Source organism: Nansenia antarctica (assembly GCF_963989245.1).
Source record: "Nansenia antarctica genome assembly, chromosome: 2".
Classification (NCBI taxonomy): domain Eukaryota; kingdom Metazoa; phylum Chordata; class Actinopteri; order Argentiniformes; family Microstomatidae; genus Nansenia; species Nansenia antarctica.
This window is the reverse complement of record NC_137675.1, coordinates 14,397,572-14,425,289: the sequence shown is the minus strand read 5'-3', so window position 1 is coordinate 14,425,289 and position 27,718 is coordinate 14,397,572. Positions and strand designations below refer to the sequence as shown.

General features: G+C 43.2%; 4 protein-coding genes across 4 annotated transcripts; 3 read left to right on the top strand and 1 right to left on the bottom strand.

The window, feature by feature from the left end:
* Window positions 1-1,516: 1,516 nt before the first annotated feature.
* fgf8b (fibroblast growth factor 8b) lies at window positions 1,517-5,375 on the top strand (the record flags this gene model as incomplete). The annotated part of the gene is made up of 5 exons (XM_080524250.1): window positions 1,517-1,575; window positions 1,670-1,706; window positions 2,448-2,649; window positions 4,462-4,568; window positions 5,085-5,375. 5 exons carry the CDS (start codon window positions 1,517-1,519, stop codon window positions 5,373-5,375), a joined length of 696 nt encoding a protein of 231 aa, XP_080380376.1.
* Window positions 5,376-8,190: 2,815 nt separating this feature from the next.
* Window positions 8,191-10,569, bottom strand: dpcd (deleted in primary ciliary dyskinesia homolog (mouse)). The gene is made up of 6 exons (XM_080524251.1): window positions 10,504-10,569; window positions 10,194-10,274; window positions 9,950-10,074; window positions 9,617-9,750; window positions 9,188-9,290; window positions 8,191-8,753 (listed from the first exon to the last, which is right to left on the bottom strand). Exons 1-6 carry the CDS (start codon window positions 10,565-10,567, stop codon window positions 8,649-8,651), a joined length of 612 nt encoding a protein of 203 aa, XP_080380377.1. The 5' UTR covers window positions 10,568-10,569; the 3' UTR covers window positions 8,191-8,648.
* A 521-nt stretch (window positions 10,570-11,090) lies between these two features.
* Window positions 11,091-15,616, top strand: poll (polymerase (DNA directed), lambda; the record flags this gene model as incomplete). Its single annotated transcript, XM_080524237.1, has 8 exons — window positions 11,091-11,199; window positions 11,540-11,837; window positions 12,062-12,182; window positions 12,496-12,831; window positions 13,137-13,310; window positions 13,422-13,550; window positions 14,558-14,726; window positions 14,984-15,616. The coding sequence occupies 8 exons, from the start codon at window positions 11,091-11,093 to the stop codon at window positions 15,343-15,345; spliced, it is 1,698 nt and encodes a 565-aa protein (XP_080380363.1). The 3' UTR covers window positions 15,346-15,616.
* A 612-nt stretch (window positions 15,617-16,228) lies between these two features.
* On the top strand, window positions 16,229-26,996 carry wbp1lb (WW domain binding protein 1-like b). The gene is made up of 4 exons (XM_080524242.1): window positions 16,229-16,500; window positions 21,709-21,811; window positions 22,674-22,835; window positions 24,131-26,996. Exons 1-4 carry the CDS (start codon window positions 16,411-16,413, stop codon window positions 24,928-24,930), a joined length of 1,155 nt encoding a protein of 384 aa, XP_080380368.1. The 5' UTR covers window positions 16,229-16,410; the 3' UTR covers window positions 24,931-26,996.
* Window positions 26,997-27,718: the final 722 nt, after the last annotated feature.

Below are 27,718 nucleotides of genomic sequence, written 5' to 3'. Positions count from 1 at the left end.
TCTGTCTCCTTTTAACAGTGGCATTGCTTTATAACATAAACTGTCATTATGTCTTTACCATACCTATACACACCATACCTATACACACAATATACAGAATCAAACACAGAGAGAACAGAGTGAGGCATGAATGATTGTGAGTGAGAGAGACCATTTGTATCAAAAGGCAAAAGCCTGGATGTTATATGAAAACCGTTCTGTGTCATGTGCTCACATGGAATACATATTACTTACATGTGTAAGATGAAAAAAAGGACATCAAGGTTAGTCCAATGGGGCCATGAAACTACCACTAACCTGCAGCATGGGAATAGGTTAATATAGCTGTAGATGTTCTTAAGTACAGTAGATGCCCGGGAACAACATTTTTCCATGTGTATATATTTTCTAAAAACCCAGGATTAGGATTTCTTGTTTAAGTTCATTGACGCAGTATAGCCTTAAATACTGAATCTCCAAAATATTTTTCCACTTCAGATTTTTTAACCAAATAGAACATTGTTTGGTGAATGGCTATGTTTTTTTTGTGCATGTCTGTTATGTGTAAAGCACTCAAGCTGAGACTTTGGTCTTATATAGGCCTACCCACTTGTAAAATACGTGATTGCCTATATAATAAGCAATAAAACACCTGCACATAAATGACTTCATTAAGTGACTTATTTTAGTGTGAAACACTTCATATAAGTCAGGTGCCGATCAATGTGTGGCAATACTCTGTCTCAGACTAGCCCCTAAGCAAGCCTACTATCTCCCATAGAAGCTCCGCCTGCTCAGGGCCAAGATATTGCCTTTCCCGCAAGTGAAAGTATTTAAATGTTGAGGGAGGGAGACGCTGTATCCTGGACTAAACGGGACCACAAGAAACACACGTGTGGGAGTGAGGCTGACATTGGAGTACCGCTGCAAACACTTAATCAGCGTTTCTTTGAGAGGCAGCAGCACTAGCAATGGCTATAATCAAACAGGGAACAGATGTATATGTTGTAACATTTTTTTGATTTCATATCCAAGATACGTGTCTCTAATGCTCAGTTCTTTCTTGAATGGACGTTATTTATCTTACCGCTGATGCGTAAATACAAGCTCCATGAGTAGGCGTAAAATACCATCCTTATACACCGCCGCTTATGGAAAAAAACACAGTACCAAGAATGTAACGGGGATGTATTTCTACATAACAACATAAAAAGAGACCTTGAATTCTGCAAAGATGATTGACACAAGAGGGAATTGACGGAGTTGTGGAATAACGGTGGTGGTTTGATGACAGCGCTTCATCCCTCACTGGGACTCTTAATTTTGGATGGCCCCCTCAGCGTCTTTAAATCCTCTGGACTTTTTATTGCGAGACTGTCAATGAGTGAATCCTATCTGGGACTGTCGGTTCAGGATCCCTCAAACGTTGGGCTATCAATTGCTATATCTGTGACAAGAGGGGGATAAAATTGAGCTGAAATTCCCTTTGGGAAGAATTGTATTTCCCCGAGACTCCTGCATTGGAATAGCGGAATTCATGAAGGAATATTTGACTTATTTCAAGATGAGGCTTAGAACATCGAGATTAGGCTATCTGTAAGTGAATCTACTCTCAAGACTACACATACGGCATATTCCTAACATTTGTGGAGGAATTATCAACATTAAAAGTGTTTCTCTTTTTTTCCAGGTTACTTCAATTCATAGCGCTTTGCTTTTACACACAGGTATGAACTTGCATTTTTTTTAAATATTTTTTTTAACGTATTTCGTAAAACAATAAACAATTAATAATGTTTCATAACTCTTTGAAATAGTTTCAGTCTATCAATACAACTAAATACCGATTTACACGCGATTATATGCTTACTGATATTGATCCATCGTTTGTATATGCAATAAACGTGTAATAACAATGAAAACATTTTACTATGAGTCCTAAGCAGTTGGCAACTATTCAAACATCTTGAAAAGACGTAAACGCTAGCCTAAAAGGTAATTGTTAAAACATATGGGGGTGGCGTATGGCTGAATTGAAAAAGAATCGTTAAGGGAAATAGTCCAGGGAGACAGGGGTGAAAGATCATTCGTGGTAAAACAACCTATCAGAGCGATGTCATCTCGAGTGAGGACAGCGCGCTCGCTGCATGCATCTCCCCAAACACGCACCATGCAAGCTTATTTTTTTCTGAATGCAATGCCCATTGAAATTAAGCACAGTTTAGCCCCTTAATGAAAACATTATAGGCATAGGCGTAGAATAATTGGAAATTAGAGTATTGAAATAAAAACTATTTTAGTGTTAGCGTTTTCTCTGCTTTCTATATCTATTTTCTTGGTCATGAACTAAGCTAACATTAATAAACAGTTAGGCCTACTGTGGTTAACTGCTATCTTATATGCTTACCCAAATATAAATTCGCACACTTGTATTTGTTGTTCATCTTTCTTTGCGGTTTGTTTGACAGAATACTGTGCAGCAACAACAGCAGCAGCACCAGTCCCCTCCTAACTTCAAGCCCCACGTCAACGAGCAGAGCATGCTCTCTGACCGCATGAGCCGCAGGTTGACTCGAACCTACCAGCTATACAGCCGCACCAGTGGCAAGCACGTCCAAGTTATGGCCAACAAGAGAGTCAATGCCAATGGCGACGACGGAGCCGTGCATGGTAAGCATTGAATGAATCACTATACTGTATTTAGGCTATAATCTACGGTTCGTAGCCTATCTGTAGCCCTTTGCACAACAGTGAACAGGTCCATTTGCCAAGTTGCCTATTCCTAAATGATGGGCAAATGTAAGTTCAGGTGTGTTGGCGTCCTAAATGATGTGATCATTAAATTAGACATCATTGTCAAGAGATGCAGGCAGCCTATGCAAAAACCTGACAAAGTTGCATATTGTTCAATGCCTATGCGCACAGTCGTTGAATAGGCCTGAGAAGAGGTGAGGGGGGAAAAGCGCATTCACATTCGAAATTGATTCTATATGATTCTGACTGAAACCCACTCAGAATATCTGGAAAATCCATCACAACTCATCTTACTTCTACCTTCTTAACATTTCCTGAAAGACTTACCCCCTCAGTCGGCTGCGGGACAGAAATATGACTTTCAATGTTCTAACTTTCAGACGCGCTTCTTACCCAAAGTTCTTGGAACCGAATGTGTTTTCAATTAATTATAGGCCCCTATTGGCCGTTGTTGGACGCACGTCAATTAATATTCTAAGATAAATATGGTTGAATTATGTGATTTAAATAATTAAGGGTGTCCATTAACATTTGTGAAATATAATTATAGTTTTTTTAGAACATGAGTGACAGGTTTACAGTTGTTTTTGCCTCACAAGTTGAAAAAAAGACATCAATTAAATCATTCATCCGTAACAGTGGTGAATAGACAATGTTTTTTGTTTGCACCAATTCTCTATCTGGTGTTCTGAAGGTTTTCATTAGGGCAAAGTCTACAATATAGACACCTGTTTTGATGTAATTCAGGCATGGCCGTTTTTTTCTCCCCGCAAGGAAAAAAAAGTCTGAAATTTAAAGGGAGCAAATTCCTGTCACCAAAGTATTTTGGTGTGTCTAGCCATCTTTCCACCACTACCATCCATCTACTTCTCAATGCCTGCTGCCTGCTTTTTGGAGGGTCATTTTACGAGGAATTTTCATTGCTTTACAACTCAATGTATGACTCAGTTTATAAAGAGCGGTGAAGTCAGCATCTTCATTTTATCCCCTCTTTCTCTCTGTTCCTCTTTCTTGCGTGCTCTCTCTGTCTCTCTCTTTCTCTTTCTCTCTCTCTCGCTCTCTGTCTTTCACACACACACACACACACACACACACACACACACACACACACACACACACACACACACACACACACACATACACACACACACACACACACACGCACACACATCTCCTGGTCTTGGCCGGAACGTGCATGTCCTAAGTGGGTGTCACCCTTGAAGCAGGTCCCAATCTGACCACTGCTCTGTGCTTGTGGCTGTGCCCTGACCGTACTATTGTCACACCCTCCCTCATCCCCAATTCCAGCATCTAAGCACGTCATTTTACAGGCTTTCAGTGACAATGGTTCTGTGTGAAATCGAAGTGACTTGCAGCTGTTCTAAAATACTTGAATGTTTCGCCAGTAGACAGTACTTTCCTTGCCGCATAATTACTGTCACACATGGTTTAACAAGAGAAGATTATTACCAATGTCATTGGTTATGATCATTCAGATTGAGATCATTGCCATCACAACAATAATGGACCAGCACAATGTTTTTATAGCCAAAATTTGATATAAGGGTCAGTTCCAAAAATTCGGAATGCATCTCCACACTTAAGTGTTCAGTAAATGAGTATCACCCATATAAGGTTGAGAGTTATGTTTTGCTGATGTACTACTGTATATAACAGGCATCTAATATAAAGAGCATGAAGAAAATAATTCTGCTTTTGTGTTTCCAGCCAAACTTGAGGTGGAGACAGACACGTTCGGAAGTCGTGTTAGGATCAAGGGGGCAAACACAGGATATTACATCTGCATGAACAAGCGGGGCAAGCTGATTGGCAAGGTAAATAAAAGTCACGTTTTGTAATAATTACAACAACATTTACATTTAAGTCATTTAGCAGACGTTTTTTATCTAAAGCGATTTACAATAAGTGGATTTGTCTCAGTAAGTGAATTAACTATCCATCAGTCATCAGTAAGTAAAATCTTTGTTAAGAGGAAGTGCCGTTAGCAGTCATAGTGCTAGAGAAAGGAAGAAAACAAGTTAGAGAATGTTCTTTTTCAACCTCAGGTTATGTACAATAAGGTGTCAGGGGTTGGGAGAGGTCTGAGGGGGAGGAGCCCAGGTGTAGCCTGGAAAAAAAGAAGAGAAATCTCCTCTGTGTTGGGGTCTTGAGTTATGGCAAGAGTTCCCTTGATTTGAAGAGAGAGAGAGTTGTACTTAGGGATTTTCCCGTACATTCCCCTCGAAGGATTGATGGGATATTTACTTGTCAAAACAATATTTTAACGTCCTCAGAGACTCAGCTAAACCTCTCTTCTCCCCTCCTCTCCCCCCACCCTCCCCTCTGTACAGCGGAAGGGCCGCGGCAAAGACTGCATCTTCACAGAGATTGTTCTGGAAAACAACTACACGGCACTCCAGAATGCCAAATTCGAGGGCTGGTACATGGCCTTCACGCGTAAGGGGCGGCCCAGAAAGGCCTCCCGGACCAAGCAGCACCAGAGAGAGGCCCACTTCATGAAGCGGCTGCCCAGGGGTCACCTCCTGGGCGAGAGAAGGCCGTTTGATGTCCTACCCCTCCCTGTCCAGCCCGTCAGCAGGAGGACTAAACACACCCATCACCACCGCTCAGGAGGTCACTGAAGAGGAACCACAGAGGAAGAACCAGTCTACCGCAGGGACACAAACACACCCGGCAATGATCATTACAGACCAGACCACTATTACAGAACACACGTTCGCTCCTCTCAAGGACATTTTGAAATGTTTTGTACTGGATTGTATCTAAAACAATGTGTATCTAATCTGTTAGTTGTTTCCACGTCAGACGGAAGTATCTGTAGTGACTAGAGAGCATTTTGTACAAAACAGAGGACGATTTTTGTGCTCAAGCACTCAATGAGATTTGAATGAATGGAATGGACACCTTTGGGCTTAGTGATAACCCTACTCAGCTGTAACGAATGTTATATGGAAAGAAATAGTGAATACACATTACATGGCAGCTATCTTTGGATCATCATGTGGTTGCAACAACAACTAATTGAAAACAAGTCTCAGTAAACACATTATTTTGCATTTAGGAGGCCATTTTTTGGTGCTTTTCTGTGTTTTTTCTACATATATGAATATATTTTTTATTGCAAGATTTGTAAAATACTTTAAATGATGGAAATATTTATTGTAGAGTGTATATTAAAATCACTAAAAGACTTGAGTCAAATAGGCTGTTTTTGACTGGTGTTTTTCCCCTACGGTCGCTAACTTTGAGATGGAAAGCAAGCATAATAACGTTGCCTAAAAAAAAACCTGTTGTTGTTTTTTTATTTTTTTTGTCAAGCTGGAGACCCAGATAACTGAGGGGCAATATCTGTGACAGGCTACTGAATTCAATGTGCTCAGCAAGTGAGACTTGGGTCTGAATAGCTCGGGCTATGCATTAAAAGCGGTGAGGTCAACCCACCATTTTGGCTCAAACAAAGGTTACCACCATGTAGTTGCATTTCTCACGATCGCACACCGTAACCCTCTGATCAAATGGGCCCTTTGTGGGACCTCATATAAAAGGGCATGTTATACAATAGTGGGTTCGAATAATAACACAAGAAGGGGTCAGTTATCAAAAAGAAGCCAGTCCCACAGGGAGGGGGTGTGGGTAAAGGGGTAAAGGGGTAAAGGGGTGGAGGGACGGAGGGGTGGGGAGGGGGGAGAAAAAGCACCAGGGGCTGTGTGGCAAAATGTGGCACCGACTGAAAGGGGGGGGGGGGAATGGCTGGGAAGAGGCATTCGGGAATGAAAAGGGGGGCAAAAAGAAACACTCTCCCAGGATCAACTGAGCATGACCAGCAGAGGCCATACGACGGGGGAAGAAGACCCAGCACAGAACAGCGAAGCGACTCTCACAGCGTTGGAGCGGGACGTCCAATTTGTTCTTCGTTGTTTGTTGTTTGTTGTTTGTGTTTTGTTGTTTGTTTCCAAGGGTTGGATGTGTGAGTGAGGAATGGTTCAGTTTTCAGGTCCTCTTGTTTGGAGGGTTTTGTAAAAGGAATAAATAACGGTTTGGTTTATTCTTAAGATTGGTGACTGTATGAGCTATACAGTAGACCTGACAACATATCTTTCTCTTTTATGTATACGAAAGCCACAACATTTAAGTGTGTTGATGTAACCACTATTGAAAAAAGGCCACAAGGACTACTGGGCAGTACATGCATCCAATGATCAATTGGAGGATAATTCAGCTGTACACAATGATTAAAGAGTGCATGAGAAACTTCCACCGAAAAGTTAATTCACCGTTCAAAAGTTTTGATTTGGATGATATAATCCATCATAACAGAGGAGGCAGTTGACATTCTTTTCCAATGTTATGCTGTGTTGGATCTTATTTGGCAGTGCCATGAAATATCTTTTCCCTTTTTAGAGTACACAAAGCACAATAGTGAGAGTGAAATGTGGTTCTGTCCCTGCTTTTAGTACTTGCTCACTCGGTCTGGCTCTGAGACAAAGAAATGCAAAGAACCTCAAGGTTGAAGAAATCTATATTTAAATGGTATTGTTCCTTTTAGATGGCATTGTTTATTTTCATGCAGCATAAATAGGGATTACAGAACAATGACTTGTAACAGCCCTCGGCACGTATGTATTGTAGTTAGACAAAACTTGTTGTGTTAAATAAATCAGTACACTTTCAATTATATGCTATCAAAATCGTAATGCCCCAAGTACAGTAAGTGATCTAGTCATAAAGCATCAGACTCATGTCTGTATGTCATTACACACATGGACATACATTACGTCCTAATATTTGCACTGGGTAGAGGAAGCTGACAAAGTAAGCATTTGTATTGTACAATTTACAACTGTATCCAGTGCATATGACCAATACACTTTATGACTTGAGTTGTCCATAGATTCACAAAAAAAAACATCACAACACATATGTATCTTTCTTTTCTCGCTCTGTAGTAATACAGCAGAACTAATGTTATGAAATACCATCACTGCCTAGGGTCTACGGGGTGTATGCTGGAGGTCTGAAACCCAGTAAAGTGACCCCCTGGAGGACCCAGATAGCTCTGGGGGCCAGTAAGTTCTGACTAGCAGTCTAGCACTGACTACGGCTGCAGTAATGGCTTTCATGGTGGCCTACTACTCCGTGTTCGGAACATAAGGGTATTCAGTTAACACAAATGGGACGTGCTTGTTAGGGTGACCCCGTAGCGAACAGGGACGAGGCATTGTGTGTTCTGAGTGTTTTACAAGGACACCAAGAATGGGGGGGAGATGACCCGCCGGCCTCCGCATTTGGGAGTATTTTGACCACCAATGGTTTACGTAGTAAGGGAATATGTTACGTTATAACACTGTGAGGGACATCAGAGATGAAAAGTTGTTTTTCATTGAATTTTTATTAATCTTCAAAAGACCACATAATATCAATACTATAAGTGCACAACATGACAACAACGATTTAGAACTTTTCACTGAAGAGCAGCAAAGTTTGTTTTTGCAAATACTTCTTTGACAGAACACTTATCGGAACGAGTTGGAACCAGTAACAGAACAAGCAACAGTACTCTTCTCAGTAATTCATTGGCTCAATTCAAGGGACCCCAATTAACACAATGGAAACCATCAAAGCATGGACAAGGCACTGTGCGGTAATCTTCTGATGGGAGAAACAGCCAATGGAGAAACAGGAATCAGATTAAAAACGAAAACAGAGCACTGCATATGCAAATGAAATGTATGTCAGTTTTGTTCACTCTTTGAGGGACATCTTCTTGAATCCATATGACTTCTTTTGAGTTTTGAACAATGAAACAAACAAAAAAAGGCATACAGCGCGCTGAGTGACACTGTACATTCACAGTTTGAGTGACATCTTCTCAGATCCTCTCATGCAGTATGACTTCATTGAGTTTTGCAGTCCACGTCTCCTTCGTTCGTCCCCTTCAGTTTCTTTACCTCCCTCAGTAGCTCGTGCTCAAGGGTTAAGATCTCCTTGGGCTTCTTGTACTGGAAGGGAGAAGGCAGATATAATGACTTCTACAGCCCCTCTTGTCCCCCGAATGCACATCCTTTACAGCAATCATGTTTGAGCTGAAGTAGGATAGCACACCAAATAGGACCATCACAGAGAGACCAATTATGATAGCCTGACATTAAACTGGTCAATCTTTTTATCAGATACTTTAGTATTTGAGCTGTTATTCTAACAAATGTGATGATTGGATCCCCTGGGTTTAGTTTCAACTGTGCAGATATGGATTCCGTTTCCGTTTATGAATTCATACGGATGCATTTATATGGATAGATATATCATAGAAGATCTGCTTTATGTATTGTTTATCTCTGGTCTATGGTGGGCTTTTCAGTCTCTGTGCAGCAGTATTAAATCATTTGGGTGCACGAAGAGAAGTAGTTTGTTTGTTATTGTTGTCCAGACTTACAGTGATGATTAAGGTGTTGTTGGCATGCGTGAAGCTGAGGGCAGAACTGTCCAAAGGCAGCTGGCTTCGGTCCAGATCAGTAACATTGAACTTCTTATAGTATCTGAAACAACAAGGGTGAGAAGTTTCTTGAAGGCAAGAGATCAATATTTCGTCAACAGTGCCACCTATGGGAAACCAGATGACACTACACATGAGAAGCAACTGCAAGTCAAAATGCACAACCACTCTGTGTTGTGTATGGGATGTTCCACACAAAATATAGCCCTTTGATTGTGTTGTCACCTTAAGTATAGTAAATATATTTATCAAATTGCATAGTTCTTCAATAGGACTATTGTGGCTTTCTTCAATTCACGAAAATCAGCTGTAGTCCATGGTGAATTAAAAGTGAAAGACACTTTGCCATAAAACCAAATTTGGATGTACTTTTTGTTTGTTGTCCGAATGATGCAGCATCGCTCAGCAGGTTCCACTGAAACGCTGTAGACCTCTTTGGGGTATGGAAGATTCCGGACTCTCCACTGAAAACTAGTCTTGGTGTCTTTCCGCATGAACAGAGGCTGTGGAAATATGACATAAAATTACACTATTCATTGCATACCACTACAATGATTCATAATTATTCCCCAACTTAATAGCAGAGATTATTTTTTGACATGCTATACTGAATTAATTATGTTTGCGTCACTGTGAACGTTTCCATTTACAGTAGATTCAAACATAAGACATAATGTACGAAACATTAGAAAACAATCTTACATTTGTGCAATTCTCCTTTATGACGTCTGGTTCAGCAGAGGCCACCGTGGCTGGTGCTGGCTCTCCAACTTCTACCTCCCATTTCCCCTGCCCTCCCAACGTGCTTTTAGAACGCCATTTTCGCACTGGAAGGTAAAACACACAAATAAAATGTACAGATTGTGAAATTAGTTATTGCAGTTGGTTAAAAACTTGCGACTATAGCTATATTGTCCACCAAACGAACATTCCATTGCGTATTTACCAATGAGTTCATCTGTTTGAACGTCATATTCTTCAGCCAATTCTTTCCCATCTTCGAAGAGATAGTGCACCTTCCTCTTCCCTGGAAAGACGTTAGCGAAACACCATTAGACAATGATTTATGGTAGATGGTGGCCATATTTCTGCAGTCTTGGATAAACAGTTTGCGCACATCAGAAGAGTGATGGCTTGCTAGTGCACATCGGTGGCTAGCAGTCTCGCTCGTAAGCATATCAATGTATACTTGATAAAACAGACTGCAAAACACGCAGTTTGTATCGATTAGTCTTTTAACGATGTGCCGTACTCACCGTCGCTTATTAAAGCTGTTTTCTTGGATGATTTGAGGAGATCTGCCCAGCACTGCACAGCCATGGTTGTCGCAAACACAGACACTTCCTAAACAGCACGTGTAGCCACGGCAACCGAGAGGTCACCAGCTACTAAAATGTGTATATATATTATTATTTTCACTCACAGTTTGGCAGAAATTTCATTAAATTGAACATGTAAAAAATGTAAACATGTTGGTGACATTCATGAAGAATCCGTAGAAAATGTTCCAATAACTATAGAAAATGTGTTTTTATTGACCCGGAAGTGAATTCTGTTTTGAAACCCTTTGATTGGTTTTTGTGTTTTGGTCCCAGAGGGGTAAGAGAGATTCATTGTGTGTTTTTCAGCAGATCATTCATTTAAATATGTTCATGTTGTCAGTGTGATGAACATGATTGCGGTTTCATAGAGAGAGTTGATCACAGATATTAAAAACTGTTGATTGAGCATGGTCGGGGAAGATATCTAGAGTTACCTTGCTAGCTAGCTATCCAGCTAGTAGTGTATGTCATCCTGATAACATGTTGTTGTTGTTGACCAGGACTCCCCTTCCCTCGACGAAATGGAACCCCATGGGATTATGAAAGCTTTCCCCAAAGTGAAAAGGGCGAACACTCGTGGGGGAAAGGATTCACCCCCACCCAAGAGGAAGTCTGATGAAACTATAACAGGTAGTTCAACCAGTAGTGTGTGTGTGTGTGTGTGTGTGTGTGTGTGTGTGTGTGTGTGTGTGTGTGTGTGTGTGTGTGTGTGTGTGTGTGTGTGTGTGTGTGTGTGTGTGTGTGTGTGTGTGTGTGTGTGTGTGTGTGTGTGTGTGTGTGTGTGTGTGTGTGTGTGTGTGTGTGTGTGTAGAGAGAGAGAGAGAGAGAGAGAGAGAGAGAGAGAGTGTGTGAGTGACACAAGTCTAATCCTACACATCAGAACCACAGCTGTTTTAGTGGTGATTACCCCACTGATGCACACAAAGACTAGAGGATACGTCAACAACATGTTATTAATTTTCCATTGCAGGGAATACTTTCCAGAGTGTCACTGTGCACATACTGCCTGCCGGCATAGGGAATGCCAGATGTCAGATCTTCCGGAGACAGATCATCCAGAATGGAGGACAGTATGAGAGCTCATTTGGTCCCAGTGTCACCCATGTTGTCGTGGACGACAGTATGGACTGTGAAAGGGCCGTCCGGCTTCTGAAAGTGGACATGCTGCCCCCTGCAGTTCATCTGGTGAAGTGTACGTGGCTCAGTACATGCATCACTGAAAAGCGACTACTTGACACAGCAGAATACAGCCTACTAGCCCCTATCAGGTATACGCAGCCTTCAAATACGATACCAGAGATGTTCTATATTTGAAATATCTTTTATTTTTGCGATACAGCTTTAGGCCTACAGCTGTTTAATGTGTATTGTAGGTGAGCATCTTGCGGGTCAATGAGACCCCAGGGCTCTTTAGAAAGATTGAGATGTGTTAATTTAAGAGAACATTTTGATAGAACCAAAAATATGTAATAATGGCATGTATGCTCTTTAGAGGATCTGAAACGTCTAATGTGGATGTAAAAGAAGATCTGCTCACCAGTGTCCCAGCCACACAGGACATTCAGCAGCATATCGTACCTGAGGAAAGGAAACCAGATGGAACAGCAGAGAGGGTAGGTTGGCTCTGGCCCTCTTAAACACAAGCCTGTCACTACTCATAATGACCTACTTGTTCCCTACTCATTGCCTAGTACTCATTCTTCAAGTCAAAGTTTATTGGTCATACGCACAGCATGGATTTAAATTAAATTGAAATGAAAAATAATAAAAAGGATACAGTTGTAAATTGTACAATGAAATGCTTACACCATTCATCAGATCGATCATCATCAGCTCAGTCAACTCAATCAATCAATCAATCCATCAATCCATCAATCAAATAGTCTCTCCATCTATAACGCAGTGTCATACTTGATGTATCCAAAGGTCCCAGACAGTAAAGAGGATTTCCGAGAAGAAGACGGCGTCTCTCAGAGAGATCTGGAGGCTCTGATCGCCGGCCTACACCCAAAGGATGAGAACCAGGAAGCCTCCACCTCCACCCCCAGCACCAGCACTACCCAGCTGAAGCCCATCTCAGGGAAATGGGTGTGTGCCCAGTCCTCTCAGTCCAAGAGTGAAAACCATAACAAACACATCACAGACAAACTGGAGGTTCTGGCCAAGGCCTACACCCACCAGGGGGACAAGTGGAGGGCGCTGGGATACTCCAAGGCCGTCAACGCTCTCAAGAGCTACCACAAGTCAATCACGTCTTATGAGGTGTGTCCCATCTGAGTGATCGTCTTAGATTCTAAGTCTGTGTGTGACTGCAGTGGAGGCTGGTGGAGGTTGAGATCTGGGGACGGGGCTCATTGTAATTTGTTGATTATGGGGTGGTTTATTACATATGCACAGAACTAGCAGAACTTTTCTTCTATTGTGTTACACATACGTGTGTGTTGTTAATGGAAAGGTTTGTCATAGCATATGCTCAGGCTAGGTACGAGTGAGACCCAAAACTGTATCCTTGACAAGATGGAAGTGTCATTGAGTGCATGGCCTAACGGATTGCTGCCCAATTGCAGGAGGCCTGTAAGATTCAAGGTATTGGGAAGCGCATGGCAGACAAGATCCAGGAGATAATGGAAAGTGGTCACCTGCGCAAGCTGGACCACATGGGAGAGGCTGTGCCAGTCTTGGAGCTCTTCACTAATATCTGGGGTGCCGGGGCCAAAACTGCTCAGCATTGGTACCAACAGGTTTGAGCAATCTTTACCCCCTTTTGTAAGCTTTCTCACTGTAGGCAACTTCTTCCCTGTTGGATGTCAATTGTACAATAAGATGAATGTTACTATTTTTGTTCTGTTTAGGGGTTCCGTACTCTGGAGGACATCCGCACCAAGGCCAACCTTAATTACATCCAGAAGATTGGGCTGAAGCACTACGACGACTTTCTAGACCGGATGCCCAGGGAAGAGGCGGCTGCCATTGAGAAAACGGTAACATTTCTTCATATGTCACCAAGGCAACAGCAACATTCAACCATATAGATTAAACATGCCCTTTTCCATTCTCCATCATTTCTTTACGTCTGGCACCATTTTATAGATTGTCTCCTATAGCCCTTTGTAGCCAATAGAGCTTGTAAGGTGAAGTGCAGGCGTAAAGAAAACCCAAAGCAAAGTAGGATCTTTTTTTCTTTTGGTTGAAGTTTGCATTGGCCCCTAAGAAGATTATCAGGCCTCTGTTGCCTGCCTGATTGAGAAAACAGACAGTATTCTCGCTGAGTACCGCGTCCCCGAAGGGGGAGAACTGCTCTTGAAACTTGGCGCATCATAAGTCAACAGATACCTGGTCACTCTGAGCACTGGGGTACAAAACGCCAGTTGTTTTCGTATAGGATTACTTGGATTTCTCTTTTCCTTTCGGGCTGCCAAATAAAAAGTGCAGATTAGAAAGATGACTATAGCATGTGTCCTCTGCTCGCTTGTCAAAATAATATGTAGTGCTTTTAAATCTATCTTTGAAGTGAATGCTTGCTTATTGTCCAGAAAGAAAGGTTTAAACAGGCAGAAACAAGCTGAACACACGAAACACACAATATGCTACCTTACTTGCTACAGGTTATTTTATTAACCAAAGTATTCAAACTTGGTCTTTTCTTTAAGGTTGATTTGAGCAGTGATCAGTATGCTGCAAGCAATGCATTGTTCACTATTAATAGTTTTCATTGTAAAATACCGTATACTGGTGATTTCTTAACGGTCCTCCTAACACAATGTGTTTTATGTCAAATGATCCATTCATTTCCCTTTTGTAATGTCTTTTGTTTGTTTTATTTGGTCTATCAGGATCCCCAATTAGTTGTTGCTCATGCAGCAGTTACTCCTCTTATACGTAACATAAAACACATGACACGGTACAGAACAGCTATAGACAAGTTATAGACAATAAAAAACACGTAGACAAACTACATGAATTGACGTATATAATGTGTGCACCGTAGGTGAGGGAAGCAGCTCAGACCCTGGACCCTGGACTGGTGGCCCTGGCATGTGGCTCGTACCGCCGGGGGAAAACCACGTGTGGAGATGTCGATGTCCTCATCTCTCACCCAGACGGCAATTCCCACAAGGGTGTTTTTAGCAAAGTGTTACAGAACCTCCATCAGAATGGTAGGGACATGTCCAAATATGGGCATTGATTTGTAAAAAATTATTATTAACTGTGTGTTGTCTTAAACCAATTGTGCATGAATTGTTTGGTTTTTGTCCTAAGCCTTTTGTACTTTTACTTTCATTTTTTTCTTTCTTTTCCCTCCACAGTGATTCATTTTCTTTCTCACAATGACATCATTTGAAATCCAATAGTCAATAGTGTGTTTGCTAACGGGTCAAAATAGAGAACTTGTGTGCTTGTGACTTTCACACAGGCTTCCTGACGGACGACTTGGTGAGCCACGAGGAGAACGGGGAGCAGAAGAAGTACATGGGCGTGTGTCGTCTCCCGGGACCCGGCCGGCGCCACCGCAGGCTCGACATCATCGTCGTGCCCCACAGCGAGTTCGCCTGCTCCATCATGTACTTCACCGGGTCTGCGCACTTCAACCGTTCTATGAGGGCGTTCGCCAAGACCAAACGAATGAGTCTATCGGAACACTCGCTGAACCGGGACGTGTTGCGCCAGGGTACGGTGAAGGTGTACGGGGGCACCCCAATGCCCACGCTCACAGAGAAGGATGTCTTCACCCATTTGGGGGTACCCTTCAGAGAACCCCAGGAAAGAGATTGGTAATGGTGGTGCAATTTTTTTAACACTGTCATGGGAAGTCACTACATAAGTTATATTACTCAATTTTTTATAGAAAAGATGATGATCATGATGATGATCAAAATGATGGTGGTAGTGATTATGCTTGAATAATACAGTACATGTATGGGGTAAGATTGGAACTATTCGTTGTTCTACCTACAGTCAGTGTGACCACAGTTGGGATTTTAAGACTTTTAAGACTTTTAAGATTTTAAGTACCATATGATATTCTCATTTTACAAATGAAAATGGAAAATGAAAACCATGCTATGATGCATGGTTGCTGCTTGAGATATTTTAATGTTATGGATAATGATGATGATAATAAACACTATCTTTTCTTTTTTTAAATGGCACGTTAGTCTGCATTTACTTGACATTTTAGGCATTTAGCAGACGCCTTATGCCAAAGCGACTTACAATCGAAGCATTTGACTAAGCAAGTCTGTTACACTTTGTATGTAAGGAAAATCCAGGTCTATTCTTGATAACTCGTGAGAGTTTATATTTATCAGAATATATATATCAGAATATTAGTTTATATTTATCAGAATATAAACCTGGATTTTTCCTTTAGCAATGTTGATGGAATTACCCACCAGCCCTTTTACATTATTCTGCAGACTTGTCCGCGCACTAGACGCGCACCGGTTTGTGATTGGCTCTGCCGGGCACTAGCTCGCTGATGTCGCTCAACCATAGGTCAGACGGAGTCCCGAGCGGTGAGCAACGCAACTCGACCCCCATCACGTTGGGCACATGGTACAAAGAGGTGACCCAACCACGACACACCTAAGCGGAGCCCGTTCGAAGAAAACCGCTTGTGTAACAGCTGTATTAGCCAGTGGCACCGAGAGGAGCAACCAGTTGCACCAATGTTGTGCCTTCTTGAAATGTCCAATTACGCACAAGCAAGGAGGCGGCGCATGCGGTGGCCTTCCAACGCGTCCGGGGCCATAAACTAGTTGGGAGAGAGATTTTGAGACGATTAGCGGAAAAAAACAAAACTTCTTTTGCCTATGTTTTTCCGCGAGTCGGGTCGGAGGAATGAACGACGTTGTATGTTCGGCTCTTAAAATGGGATTGTTTTTGCACGCTGTGGCCCCGGTCAGCCCCACCGACCCGACAGTAGACGAGGTAAGTACGGAGGGGTCTGGTCTGGTCTGATCTGAGCCAAACCCAAAGATAGATTCGGATCGTGCATGTCAGCGACATCAAGCTATAGCATTGCAAAGTTTCTCTCTAGCTAAGCTACTTAGCTAGTTTACCGACCTGGCTATGGTATAGCTCGCTGGCTCATGGAACGAACGTCTCGTTACTAGATTCTAATGTCGTAGTCAGCTTAGCTAACTACATGTAGTAAGTGTTGTCTGTGTGGAGCTGGTCAGCTAGTCAGGGTTAGCATTCCTACCTAAGCTAGCCAACTTCACCCCCCTGTTGTTGACGACTAGCTACTACTGTTGTTGACGGAAGTCCTCAAATCGAAGACAATTAAGCTGGCTTCGTGACATGTTTTTGTCAATCAATCTAACAGTAAACTCGTTAGCTGGCTTCTTGACAGCTCGTGAGCTTAGAATTATAAGGTTCGATCTCCGTTTAGGGTAGTTCAGAGATATTGAGTGTCAAAGTTTTTACATTCCATTATGTTCTGTGAGATGGAACCTTTGTATTTTATGAATTACTAACTCAAAAATGTCAACATTTTTAAAAACAACACCACACAGGCATTAATAAACACCTAATGGATCAGATTATGTAAAAAAAACTCAATTTTGACAAAAATGGAGATAGAACCTTCACGAGCTGTCAAATGAAGCCCAACACGTATCCAGTTAGGTAGTAGCTTAGATAGCCCAACTCTTTGTTTTGAGAGTAGAGCATTTTCATTTCAAGACTCGAGTGTGTCAGTACAGTACTAGTGGCTTTCATTAGCTAGCCTACTACACAACTAGGGTTGATGTCATACAAGTGTACTAACTGACTGTAACAATGTCCAACAATAATGTTATGCTAACTAATACTGTCACTGTATTGTGTAAGAAACTCTGGCACGTCTCTAATCAACAATACACAAGTCGTTACAGATGAGTTACCATGTCTTGAGTTGATTCAGTTCATACATGAAACCCCTGTACACATTAGATGCATTTTTGTTATCACTAGATAAATGTCACACGTTTCAATGTCCTTTTCTAGTCTCCCTAATCTCCCTGTACGTCTAACGTATTTTGGTAATCAGTTGTCCAGGGGGGGGATGGTTGGTTTAGCCCAGACGACATTGTTCCAGTTTAGCCTTTGTTTAATTGTCATCAATAAAAGCTTTTGGATGTTTTTCTGAGAGAAACAAATAGACAAGTTGTATGACTGGCCACTATCAAAGTTGCCCACCTAAAGGCTCATCATACAGTACATTGTCAATATTGGGTGTTACAGTCTCTGTATCAAACTCTGGTTGCCTGTGTATCTCATGCCAATTGTGCCAAAGGCTGTAAGCAGGTCCCTCAGGTCTCTGATGTGGTTCAATGATCCCGTAGTTTGGTCAACCAATAACCACAACCATTAGGTTAGGCTATTCTATTTGTGTGCATTCCCTTGCCAGGCAAGAATGTGTGGGTTGGTCATGAGTGTAGTGTCATCACTGTTTTTGTTTTGTTCCTTCCTACTGACCCCAACCTTGAGTTCTGTTTGTGATAGGACGTTTTATGCTGTATCCTCTTTGTTGCCAGTTATTTTGATGTCTAGCATGCTGTATCCTCTTTGTTGCCAGTTATTTGGATGTCAGCTTGAAACTTTGTCGAGTTGATAGGAAGGCTAGCGACACTTTAAATGAATGTGCAATAACACTACGTGCAATATGACAACCCTCGGGTACATAAGGTTCAGAGATAGGAAATGTTAGAATAGGTATAGCATAGCATAGAGTACAGCACAGTGTTTTATTTGTATAGTATAGTATAGTGGATATGGATAGTGTACATAGCCTTTATGTATGTAAACCAGCTCTTTTCCCTTCTTGTTTTTAGTTTTTTTTCCTAGCACCAGGGGAGCCCCCCCTCCCAAATTTCGTTGTTTGGTACCTGTACTATATCAATGACAATAAAGACCATTCATTCATTCATTCAGGAGTATTATCCTTCTGCTCCTTCTAAAAACAGTAAACATCATGTTCAAGCTGGGTAAACTCTCTTATTGATTAAACACCCCCATGACTTTGTATAAGAAGAAATACATAGCCTACATCATGACCAAAATTTGATGCCATACAACTTATAGGCTAGTTGTTGTTGTCATCACCGCACTCGCATGTCATCCCAGTGGTGCAGCAGTCAGTCGATGAGACGTGCGGCAAGTTTTTCGGACCGGTGGCCATGGCATCGGATCGTTCAATTATAGCATTCCCCCAGACCCCCTGTTCCTGATCCAGCATTTTAGGACAGTATCGGCCCAATACCAATGCTCAGTATCAGATTGTTGCGTCCCTAAGGACAATGCATGAGGTTATAGGGAGAATACGATATCAGAATCAGAATTTTATTTTATTACGTCCAATGTACAGGTACACAAGTACAAGTAAAACATCTTTGGCTTAGGTTCTTCAACATTGACATTGCAGAAAAATACTAAATCACAATAATGGAGTAAAGTAAAACAAGTAGTCTAAAGTAAGTAGGCCTTAATAATAAAGTGATAAAGTGATGGTAGTCATAGTGAAACCAGATGGTAGACAATATATTTATTTTCTGGTCAGGTAGCTCCATGAAGCCTATATTGAAGGCCCAGGAACAGAATTGTTCGGTGGATTTGACCATTTAGTTTGGTTTATCTATGTTATCCTCTTCATTCTTGCCACAGGTGTTCTGAATAAACAAGTAGCCTAAAACACACAGCCCACATACCCAGCGATGGCTTATCAATACACTGTAGAGTAGACTGTTTTTTTGTGCATTAGCCTTAGGCCTAGCCTACATAAGGCTACCTGCCAGATCTATCCAGTCTCGTATCATTTTCAGTAAGAACACACTTAAGCATTTGAGCCACGGTCCAAGAGAGAACAATGTTCGGTAGTCAAGCGGTGATATCGGACTGCACCCGTTGTCTGGCCATTTCAGCAGCTTCTCATTATGGTCGATTAGGTTTAATTAATTTCTAATATGCCTGTGGGTTCTGGAACAGTAACTCAATCTGCCCGTAATCTTGTACTGTAGCATGAGAGAGACTGATTGTTCTAACCAGTTCTGGATGGCAACGGAATCTTGTCCATCAGGATTCTTTGCTCGGTCACTGTCTGAGTGCCTTGGACTGGCGGATCTGAGAACACAGGATTACAAAAACAAATGTACCCCTTTTTCAGGTTGTCATGCTCGATGTTGTTGCATTGACTGGCTTTTATTTGTAATTTGTTTTTCTCTTGTTTTCAAATGGGAGGTTATGACAGTTTTTGGCCCATCTGCAACAGCTGCTTGTCTGATAAGTGAGTGCAAAGAATGCTGATTTGATTGTGGTTCTCAAGAACAGCCAACAAGGCCTTTTCTTGGAAGTACTTGACCTCAACGGCTAAAGTGCTGAACTTTACACTAGGGCTAATCCTCAACTCAAAGTACTTTGATCAAAGCAACAAAAAAAAGAGAAAGCCTTCAGAAGAATCAACAGCGTCTTGTCCAATGGTTTTTAGTTTTCCAACCATTCTCTAGTGATATTCCATGCCATCCGTATTGCAGTGCCGGTTGTATAGTGTAAACAAATCGTGGGCGGTTGTTATTTGGATACAACAACTGCAAAAAGGCCCAGTGCTTGCCAAGTGGAAATGCATGGTTGGGAATATCAGTGAGTCAGGGAAAACAAGTGAAGTGGATCAACACAAAGGAACAGTACAGAACATCATGTTTTCATTACAGCAGGAATACAGCATGTTGTGTTGTGTTGTGTGGAGAAGGTAAAGTAGTCCGGGGTATGAAAAAAGTTTTGGGATGATGTAATTGAGTTAGGCTCAAAGGGTTTTTCTAGAAGAGTTGGTGGGATCGTGGGGTTACCGTCCTCCCTCCCTCCCCTCACACATACACACACACACACACACACACACACACACACACACACACACACACACACACACACACACACACACACACACACACACACACTCAGCGTGTCGCTTTGAATACAGAGGGAGCACCTCATTACCATGCAGTCCTCTGGCTTGCAGCTCACACTACACTGTTGCTTGGAAATTTCCGTAGAGCAATCCTTGTCCCCTATTTGGGCTTTGTGTGTGTGTGTGTGTGTGTGTGTGTGTGTGTGTGTGTGTGTGTGTGTGTGTGTGTGTGTGATCTTTCACTGTTTTCTTCCATGGATAATGAGACTTGAGTTGAAAGGACTTGCCTTGGATTTAGGAACCAGGATCGCTATGCTTCTTAATCTGGACACACCACGGGTAATCTATAGAAAAACCTTGCTCAGAATGTGATATCCAATCTAATCTAATCTGGAAAAAAAAACAGGGGGTTTTCCTTTAAAATCTATACTCAGAAGGGTGTTTTGATTAGAGTGTCTTCTTTTTAGTGTTTATATACTGGTTGTATATATCCTGTTCTTCCTCAGTGTGGGTGTTCTCAAAAGCAGCACGCATTCAGAATTTAGACACATAGGCCTATATAGGCTAACGTATAATCATGTGTGTATTGATCATGAAACAGTATGATCATGTGTGTATTGATCATGAAACAGTATGAATGTATGTATTGTATGTATTGATCATGATCAGCCTAGGCGTTCTCTCTGCCCTGTTTAGGAGAGTGGTTACAGGCATTTACATTTTGGCTATGTAAAGGATCTTGTTTGTTTTTTCCTGTAGCGTGCATGGTGTTTCTTATGACTATATGCGTGCAGATGTTAGACCTTCGGAAGACAATATTTACCGATTTAGTCTGGAGAATGTCGAAAACATGTTTTTGTTAGATCATCGCCATAACAGTGGTTGGAAAGCCTAGACCCCCCCTCCTGCCCCACCACCACCTCTGAGTCGAAAGCCTGCGGTGCTGAGTGGTTCCTCATTATAATCCACATCATGATAAGTGATGAGGGAATACGAGCTGTGGACACTAATGGCATTCTAGCAGCTTAGCACAAGTGTATATAGACACGGTGATTGATATCTGCACTTTATACCTTCATAACAAAGGCTAGCTCTTCTACGTCCCCCAGGAGTACGTCTAAACATTGTTATTGCGTTATTGATCATTTATTGCTTCACTTTCCATGTGCTATTTTTGCTCTGTGACAGCGCTGCTGACGTGCGCTGCCGTGGGAACTTCTGCTTTAATGTAATTTGTTCTTCTTTCGGTATTTCAGAGCATCCTGCACTGTGAGGGGCTGAACAACCAGAGTTACGTGTGCGAGTCGGGACACTGCTGCCAGGAATCACAGTGCTGCAGCTACTACTATGAACTCTGGTGTAAGAAGACCTGTCTGTCTGTCTGTCTCTCCCTCTCTCCCTCTCCCTCTCTCCCTCTCCCTCTCTCACGCTGGTTCCAGCCCACACCTGACTCAAGTTATCCTGAGCTCGCTGATTATTGTTCAATCGGGTCTGTTAGCGCTGGGCTGGAACAAAGACATGCACACCTTGTGGGTTGTGGGTCCCTCTGGAATCACTTTGGAGAAACACTGTGTGTTCTCACGCCTGCTTATTCAGCACATTTCAAAAATGTCTAACATTTTTCTAACAAAAAAACTGGCTTTGCACCCCCACCCCCCACCACCACGCCAGGAGTTGCATCTCCTCCCTCCCTGCATTTCTCTGTGTTGATGTAGCTAGATATGGTGCAAGAGCAGCAGAAACTGGAGTGAACTTGAATCTGGTGGATGTTTTTTTATTTATTTATTTTTTAAACACTTTCACCCCTAGAAGGATTGAGTCTCTAATGTGGACCTGTCACTGTATTTATGTTGGCTGTTGTTTGGGGTTGTATACCAATCTGAGTCACGGAGCTCCACTGATATTTACAGCCATACAGTCCAGGCACCATTTATGGTTCCGAAGGTTCACAGACAATGACATTGTGTTGTGTCGGAATGTAACATTAGGAGGTCCTGTGGGCTGTGGGCCGTCAGTTTAGGCTGACACGAGGGAGAGTTGACCAAGCACTGCTCTGCACTGAGCAGAAGACACATGTCAGTTGGAACCGACGAACAAACAGTGCTATTCTATTCTAATCCATTCTATTCCATTCTTTTCTATTACATTCAGTTCCATTCTATTTTTCTTCTATTCCAGCCTAATTCTGACCCATTCTATTGTCTATCTCTCTCCTCTCCAGGGTTCTGGCTGGTGTGGGCCATCATCTTCATCCTGAGCTGCTGCTGCGTGTGTCACCACCGCCGCACCAAGCACCGCATGCAGCAGCAGCAGCGGCAGCACGAGATCAACCTCATCGCCTACCGCGAGGCGCACAACTACACCTCCGTGCCCTTCCTCTTCAGTAAGTAGTCCCCCGTCCTCCCCCCCACCTGAGACTGCACAAGATCACTATACTGTATGACACCCCACTATATTCTCACACACACACACACCTAACCACAGCCACACACAGGCCTAACATACATCTTAAGTAAGACACCAACCCTTCCACCTGAGGCATGGCACCAACGACAACACCCACTACAGCAGATATCAACATATAAACACTGACTATATGGCACACACACACACACATTACACACTACTCCAGACTTGTTGCCGAACTGGTAGTCGGTCTCTTCATAGCGCACACTAGTGCGTATGTTATTTATAGTGCATATGACTCCCATGATATGAGAGCAGGGGCTTATCCACTGTGCCCATTTCCAGACTCCAGGGAAGGAGAAGGCATCTTCACTCACTCTCTCTCTCTCTCTCTCTCTTTCTGTCGAGCTGAATCCCAACAGTTGCTCTGTGCTGTAGTAGCAGCTTGCGCGATTGACACTGAGATTCTTTTTTTTCTTTTCTGTGGTTATTCCTGTTAGCATAGCTGTCAATTGCAGCAACCGGAGCGGGTTTCGGCTATCTCGGTCGGCCCTACCACACCGGGCGCTCGTTTGTTTAGCCTCTGCGCCCAGCGGTTTCATTTATAGTGTCGGACCGGCCCTGTTGACATGCCCCAGTTTTCAGGAAACCACTGTGCCTTGGGTCCTTGCCAACGGTTGCTACACCGCCTCACGGCCGCGCTCAGGCTCTTAGCAAGTGACCTAGAAAACCGTTCCTGCTTGGGGAGGTGTCCCCCCATGGTCTGACCCCCCCCCCCCCCCCCCCTGTCAACACCCCCCCACCCCCAAACGCAAACCGATCCTCATATGACGTGCTCACCCTCTCATCATAACACCCCCCCCGGTTTGTTGTGATTTTAAGAGCATGTTAGGTCATGGTTTAGGTCATTGGCACTAAGTTAGCCTGAGGTCCTACTGTTTCTTTTCCCATCGATAACCCTTCACACTGCATCCTGTGACTGGGTACCATTGTCTGTTTTTGTTGGGATAGGGAAATGAAAGCCACACATACTTGACACTGACTGATTGACTTGACTGTGGCTTCACATTACATTTTGATCTGAATGAAAGTGTCAGTCAGTGGACCTAATACCGATTAGCAACCTAGCTATGATTTCCTTGAAACTTTCTTTTAAAAAAAACATACAATTGTTATTCTCCTAATCCTAATTCTAATAATAATCTAATAATCTTCTTCTAATAATAATTCTAATATCCTAATTCTCCTTTTTTAATCTCTCCCCATTTCCAGGGTTTCTTCCGAATTACCTCCTGCCAGACTATGAGGAGGTGGTGAACCGCCCTCCCACCCCTCCGCCCCCCTACAGCGCCATCCACACGGGCCCATCCACGGTGGCCAGCCCCCTGACCGCTGACCCGCAGGACGGCCTGCTTCCCTCCATCCAGACCACTCCAGTCCCTCCAGTCTCAGACACACTCTGCTCCAGACCCAGCCTGGAGGAGCCCCACACCCCCACCATAGGCTACAGGCACAAGCCCCTCCAGCCGCACCAGGAGGGGGGCACCGGGCCCGGGTCGGGGCCCCAGGAGCAGGTCCCCGCCGAGGGGCCCGCCGGCCCCGAGAAAACGGTCGACTGCTCCAAGGACCCCCTGCTCAGGAACCTGGGGACGGAGGGCTGCGCCGAGGACAAGGAGAGGGTCCGCGGCGGGGGCCGGCGCAGGCGCTTCACGGGCGACTCAGGGATCGAGGTGTGCGTGTGCGGCCGGGGCCGCGGCGGGAGCACCAGCAGCGGGGGTCAGGAGGGGAAGGAGCTGAGGGAGCTGGAGAGCCTGCTGAGCTGCGAGGGGGAGGACGACGAGGCGGAGGCCGGGGATTTCTGCGATGGGTGCGGCCACCGCGCCCCCCCGGAGGGGGACGAGGAACAGGCGCTGGGGGGTCTGGTGAGGAGGGAGGAGGAGGAGGAGTGCGGACCCTCATCCTCGCCGCCACCGACGCCACGGACCCCCCACCCGCCGGTGTGCCTTCTCCTCCACACCATCAACGAGCAGGAGGGGCCTTACCATGGCAACAGCACGGAACCCCAGGGATGACCCAACCGCCGTCACTTGAGAGAAGGAGGGAGGGATAAAGAGAGAGAGAAAGAGATGGAGAGACTGGAGCAGGAGTCGAGACAGACTTAGTGTGTTTGAGTGTGTACTGTATATGTCAGATTCTAAGTCTCTGAGTACGTTCTTTTCCAGACAGATGTGTGTGTGTGTGTGTGTGTGTGTGTGTGTGTGTGTGTGTGTGTGTACTGTATGTTTGTGCGTGAGATTTGATGTGCGACTGAGGGTGTGTGTGACGAACAGGCTACCAATGGCTGTGTGTGTGTGACGGAGCAGGATGCCCTGTCCCAGAGTCTGGATGAGAAGCCTGGCGTCGACAACGCCCCTTTCCCATAACGGTGGCCTTACTGCATAGAAGAGACTAGAAGATTGGCCTGTCACCAGCACGCGTGTCATGTGACTGCTGACACTGCATCGAGCTCTTGATGAACGCCCTGTCCCATGTATGTCCTTACTAAGAGGCGTCCGGTGACAGATTCGAGACTCGGTCTTTGACCAGATGTCCCGGTCATTGATTGGGTCATGGACGGAATGCACGTTCACACTGGTGCGGCCAATCACAGCTGCTTCCTGTGACGCCAGCAGGAAGGAATGTACTGGACAAATCCGACTGGAGCCAATACATTTGACGAAGTGTGCCATGTGGAGCGTCATGTGTGTGTGTTTATGCAATCCGATATACTGTACAGGAACTGTACACGGCGCGTGAGATCACGTATGAAATCACGAATTAAATCACAAGACTTTTTTTTTTTTCCTCTCTCTCCTCCATGTTGTCACGGGGTTGAAACAAGTGCATTAACAAATGTTGCGTTAAGCGGTTCTTATTTTGCACATAAATATTTAACTCTTAACAGAGCTATTAAAGTAAAGTCTATCACACGCAAGAAAAGTTTTGTATAAATACAAATCCAGTCTTAATTTACATCAAATCAGTTATCATTTGTTAGTTAGTAAGATTTGTTTTGTTTTTCTGCAGTGTGTTTTTGATGGAATTGTCCATGGGGAAAATGCCTGTAACACTATCCCTCTCAGGGACATGATTGGTCCCCTGTCAGGGTCAAAGGATGTTGATTGGTCCTTCCTCAAAGATATTTTGAGCTCCAATGAATGAATGATTGTGCTACTGCGCATCTTCATGGAATTGTCACGTTGGTGAGAGCAGATAACTAACGAAGTGCGTTTAGTGAAAGGTGCTGCACCGTAGGAGAAAACGGGTACAAAAGACCGTAAGGATGTTACGTTTTGAGAAGCAAAACATTGTTTTGTTCAAATGTAACTTGGATTCCATGATTTTTGTGTGTCATCGGCTTTATATAAGACACCATACAAAGATGTTGTTTTGTGTACTTTAGTCATTGGACTGAAAAAACGAAATTATTCAGGATTGGTTCTCATGTTTTCTCATTGACATTGTATGCCTCCAGCCTCCTTTTTAAATATATATTTTTCAATATTTTGGAATACCTTCCAACCTACAGAGCACAGACATTATGTAGCCTAATTACCTCCACTAATTGATCGACTGCCCTTCAACAATGTAGCATACGGAGACTGTCATCAATAGATTATTACCCAGCACAGAGAGCCATCACTGGTAGGTACATTCTTTCATTTGAAATGTATTCTGTTTAATCCTGTCCAATTTTACAAGAATATTGGAGGTTTTTTTCGTATTTCATTTCCACCCCATAGCTAGACCTAAAACACATTCTTAAGTGCTTTGAATATTTATGCATTTTGTTGTATAAAAAGAATAACCTGTGATTGTGGTACGTGCATATCAAAAGATGCCTTTGTCAATTCACTTAATGGAATCGTAAAGCTTTTCAACCACTTATTGACGAATCATATAGAATCGTATAGATATTATTCTGTGACTCATTTATGAACCAAAAATAGCTACTTTTGAATCTGTGTCAACCAGTATGTCAGTTGCAATCATTAGCCTTTTTTTGTTATTCAATGATTAGACTAATTTCCTTCTTCTTTTTAAAAAAATGGATAGTCTACTGTTGTTTCCTTGAGTAAATAATGAAATGAAACTTTCACTCCTTGTTAATCATTGAAGTGTGCAAGATAACAGACAGATATAGCTAACCTGTTGGACTACTGAGACAGGAAGGGCTGGTTTCACAGATAATGTACAGTCTAATCCTAGACTAAAAAGCGTCTTCAATGGAGATTTGACATTGAAAGTGTGATTTAGTCCAGGAGTAGGTTTAAGTCTTGTAATCAGGGGCACCAAGCAGCCAAAGACATGTTTCTTTTTTTGTCCCACAAGGGTATGTACAGTTAGGTGGTTGTGCACATTTTCTTTTGGTGTTCTGTTCAGAAGCCTTTTATTACAACAACAGCCAAATTGACACGTGTTCAATAAACATGCCGTTAAAAGCCTAAACGACTCCTGTCATGTTTTCTTTTTCTATCTATCTCACTGCTAGTTATACATTTGATGTCTATTCATTACTGTACAGACATACAATGTATGGGGGAATGACGAATGGATTGAGAATTGCATATGCAATCAAGGCCATGATGTAAGATAAGATGAAAACCGATGCCATGACAGCAGGCACAACAGCGGCTCTACTTCCTGAGAGTCCTCAGGAAATACCACCTCAAACAGGAGCTGCTTGTGACCTTCTACCACTGCACAGTGGAGAGCATCCTCACCTACTGCATCTGCGTGTGGTTCTCCAGCTGCACAGCCGCAGAGAGGAAAGCGCTACAGAGTCGTGAGATCGGCCCAGAAGATCATCGGCGCCCCCCT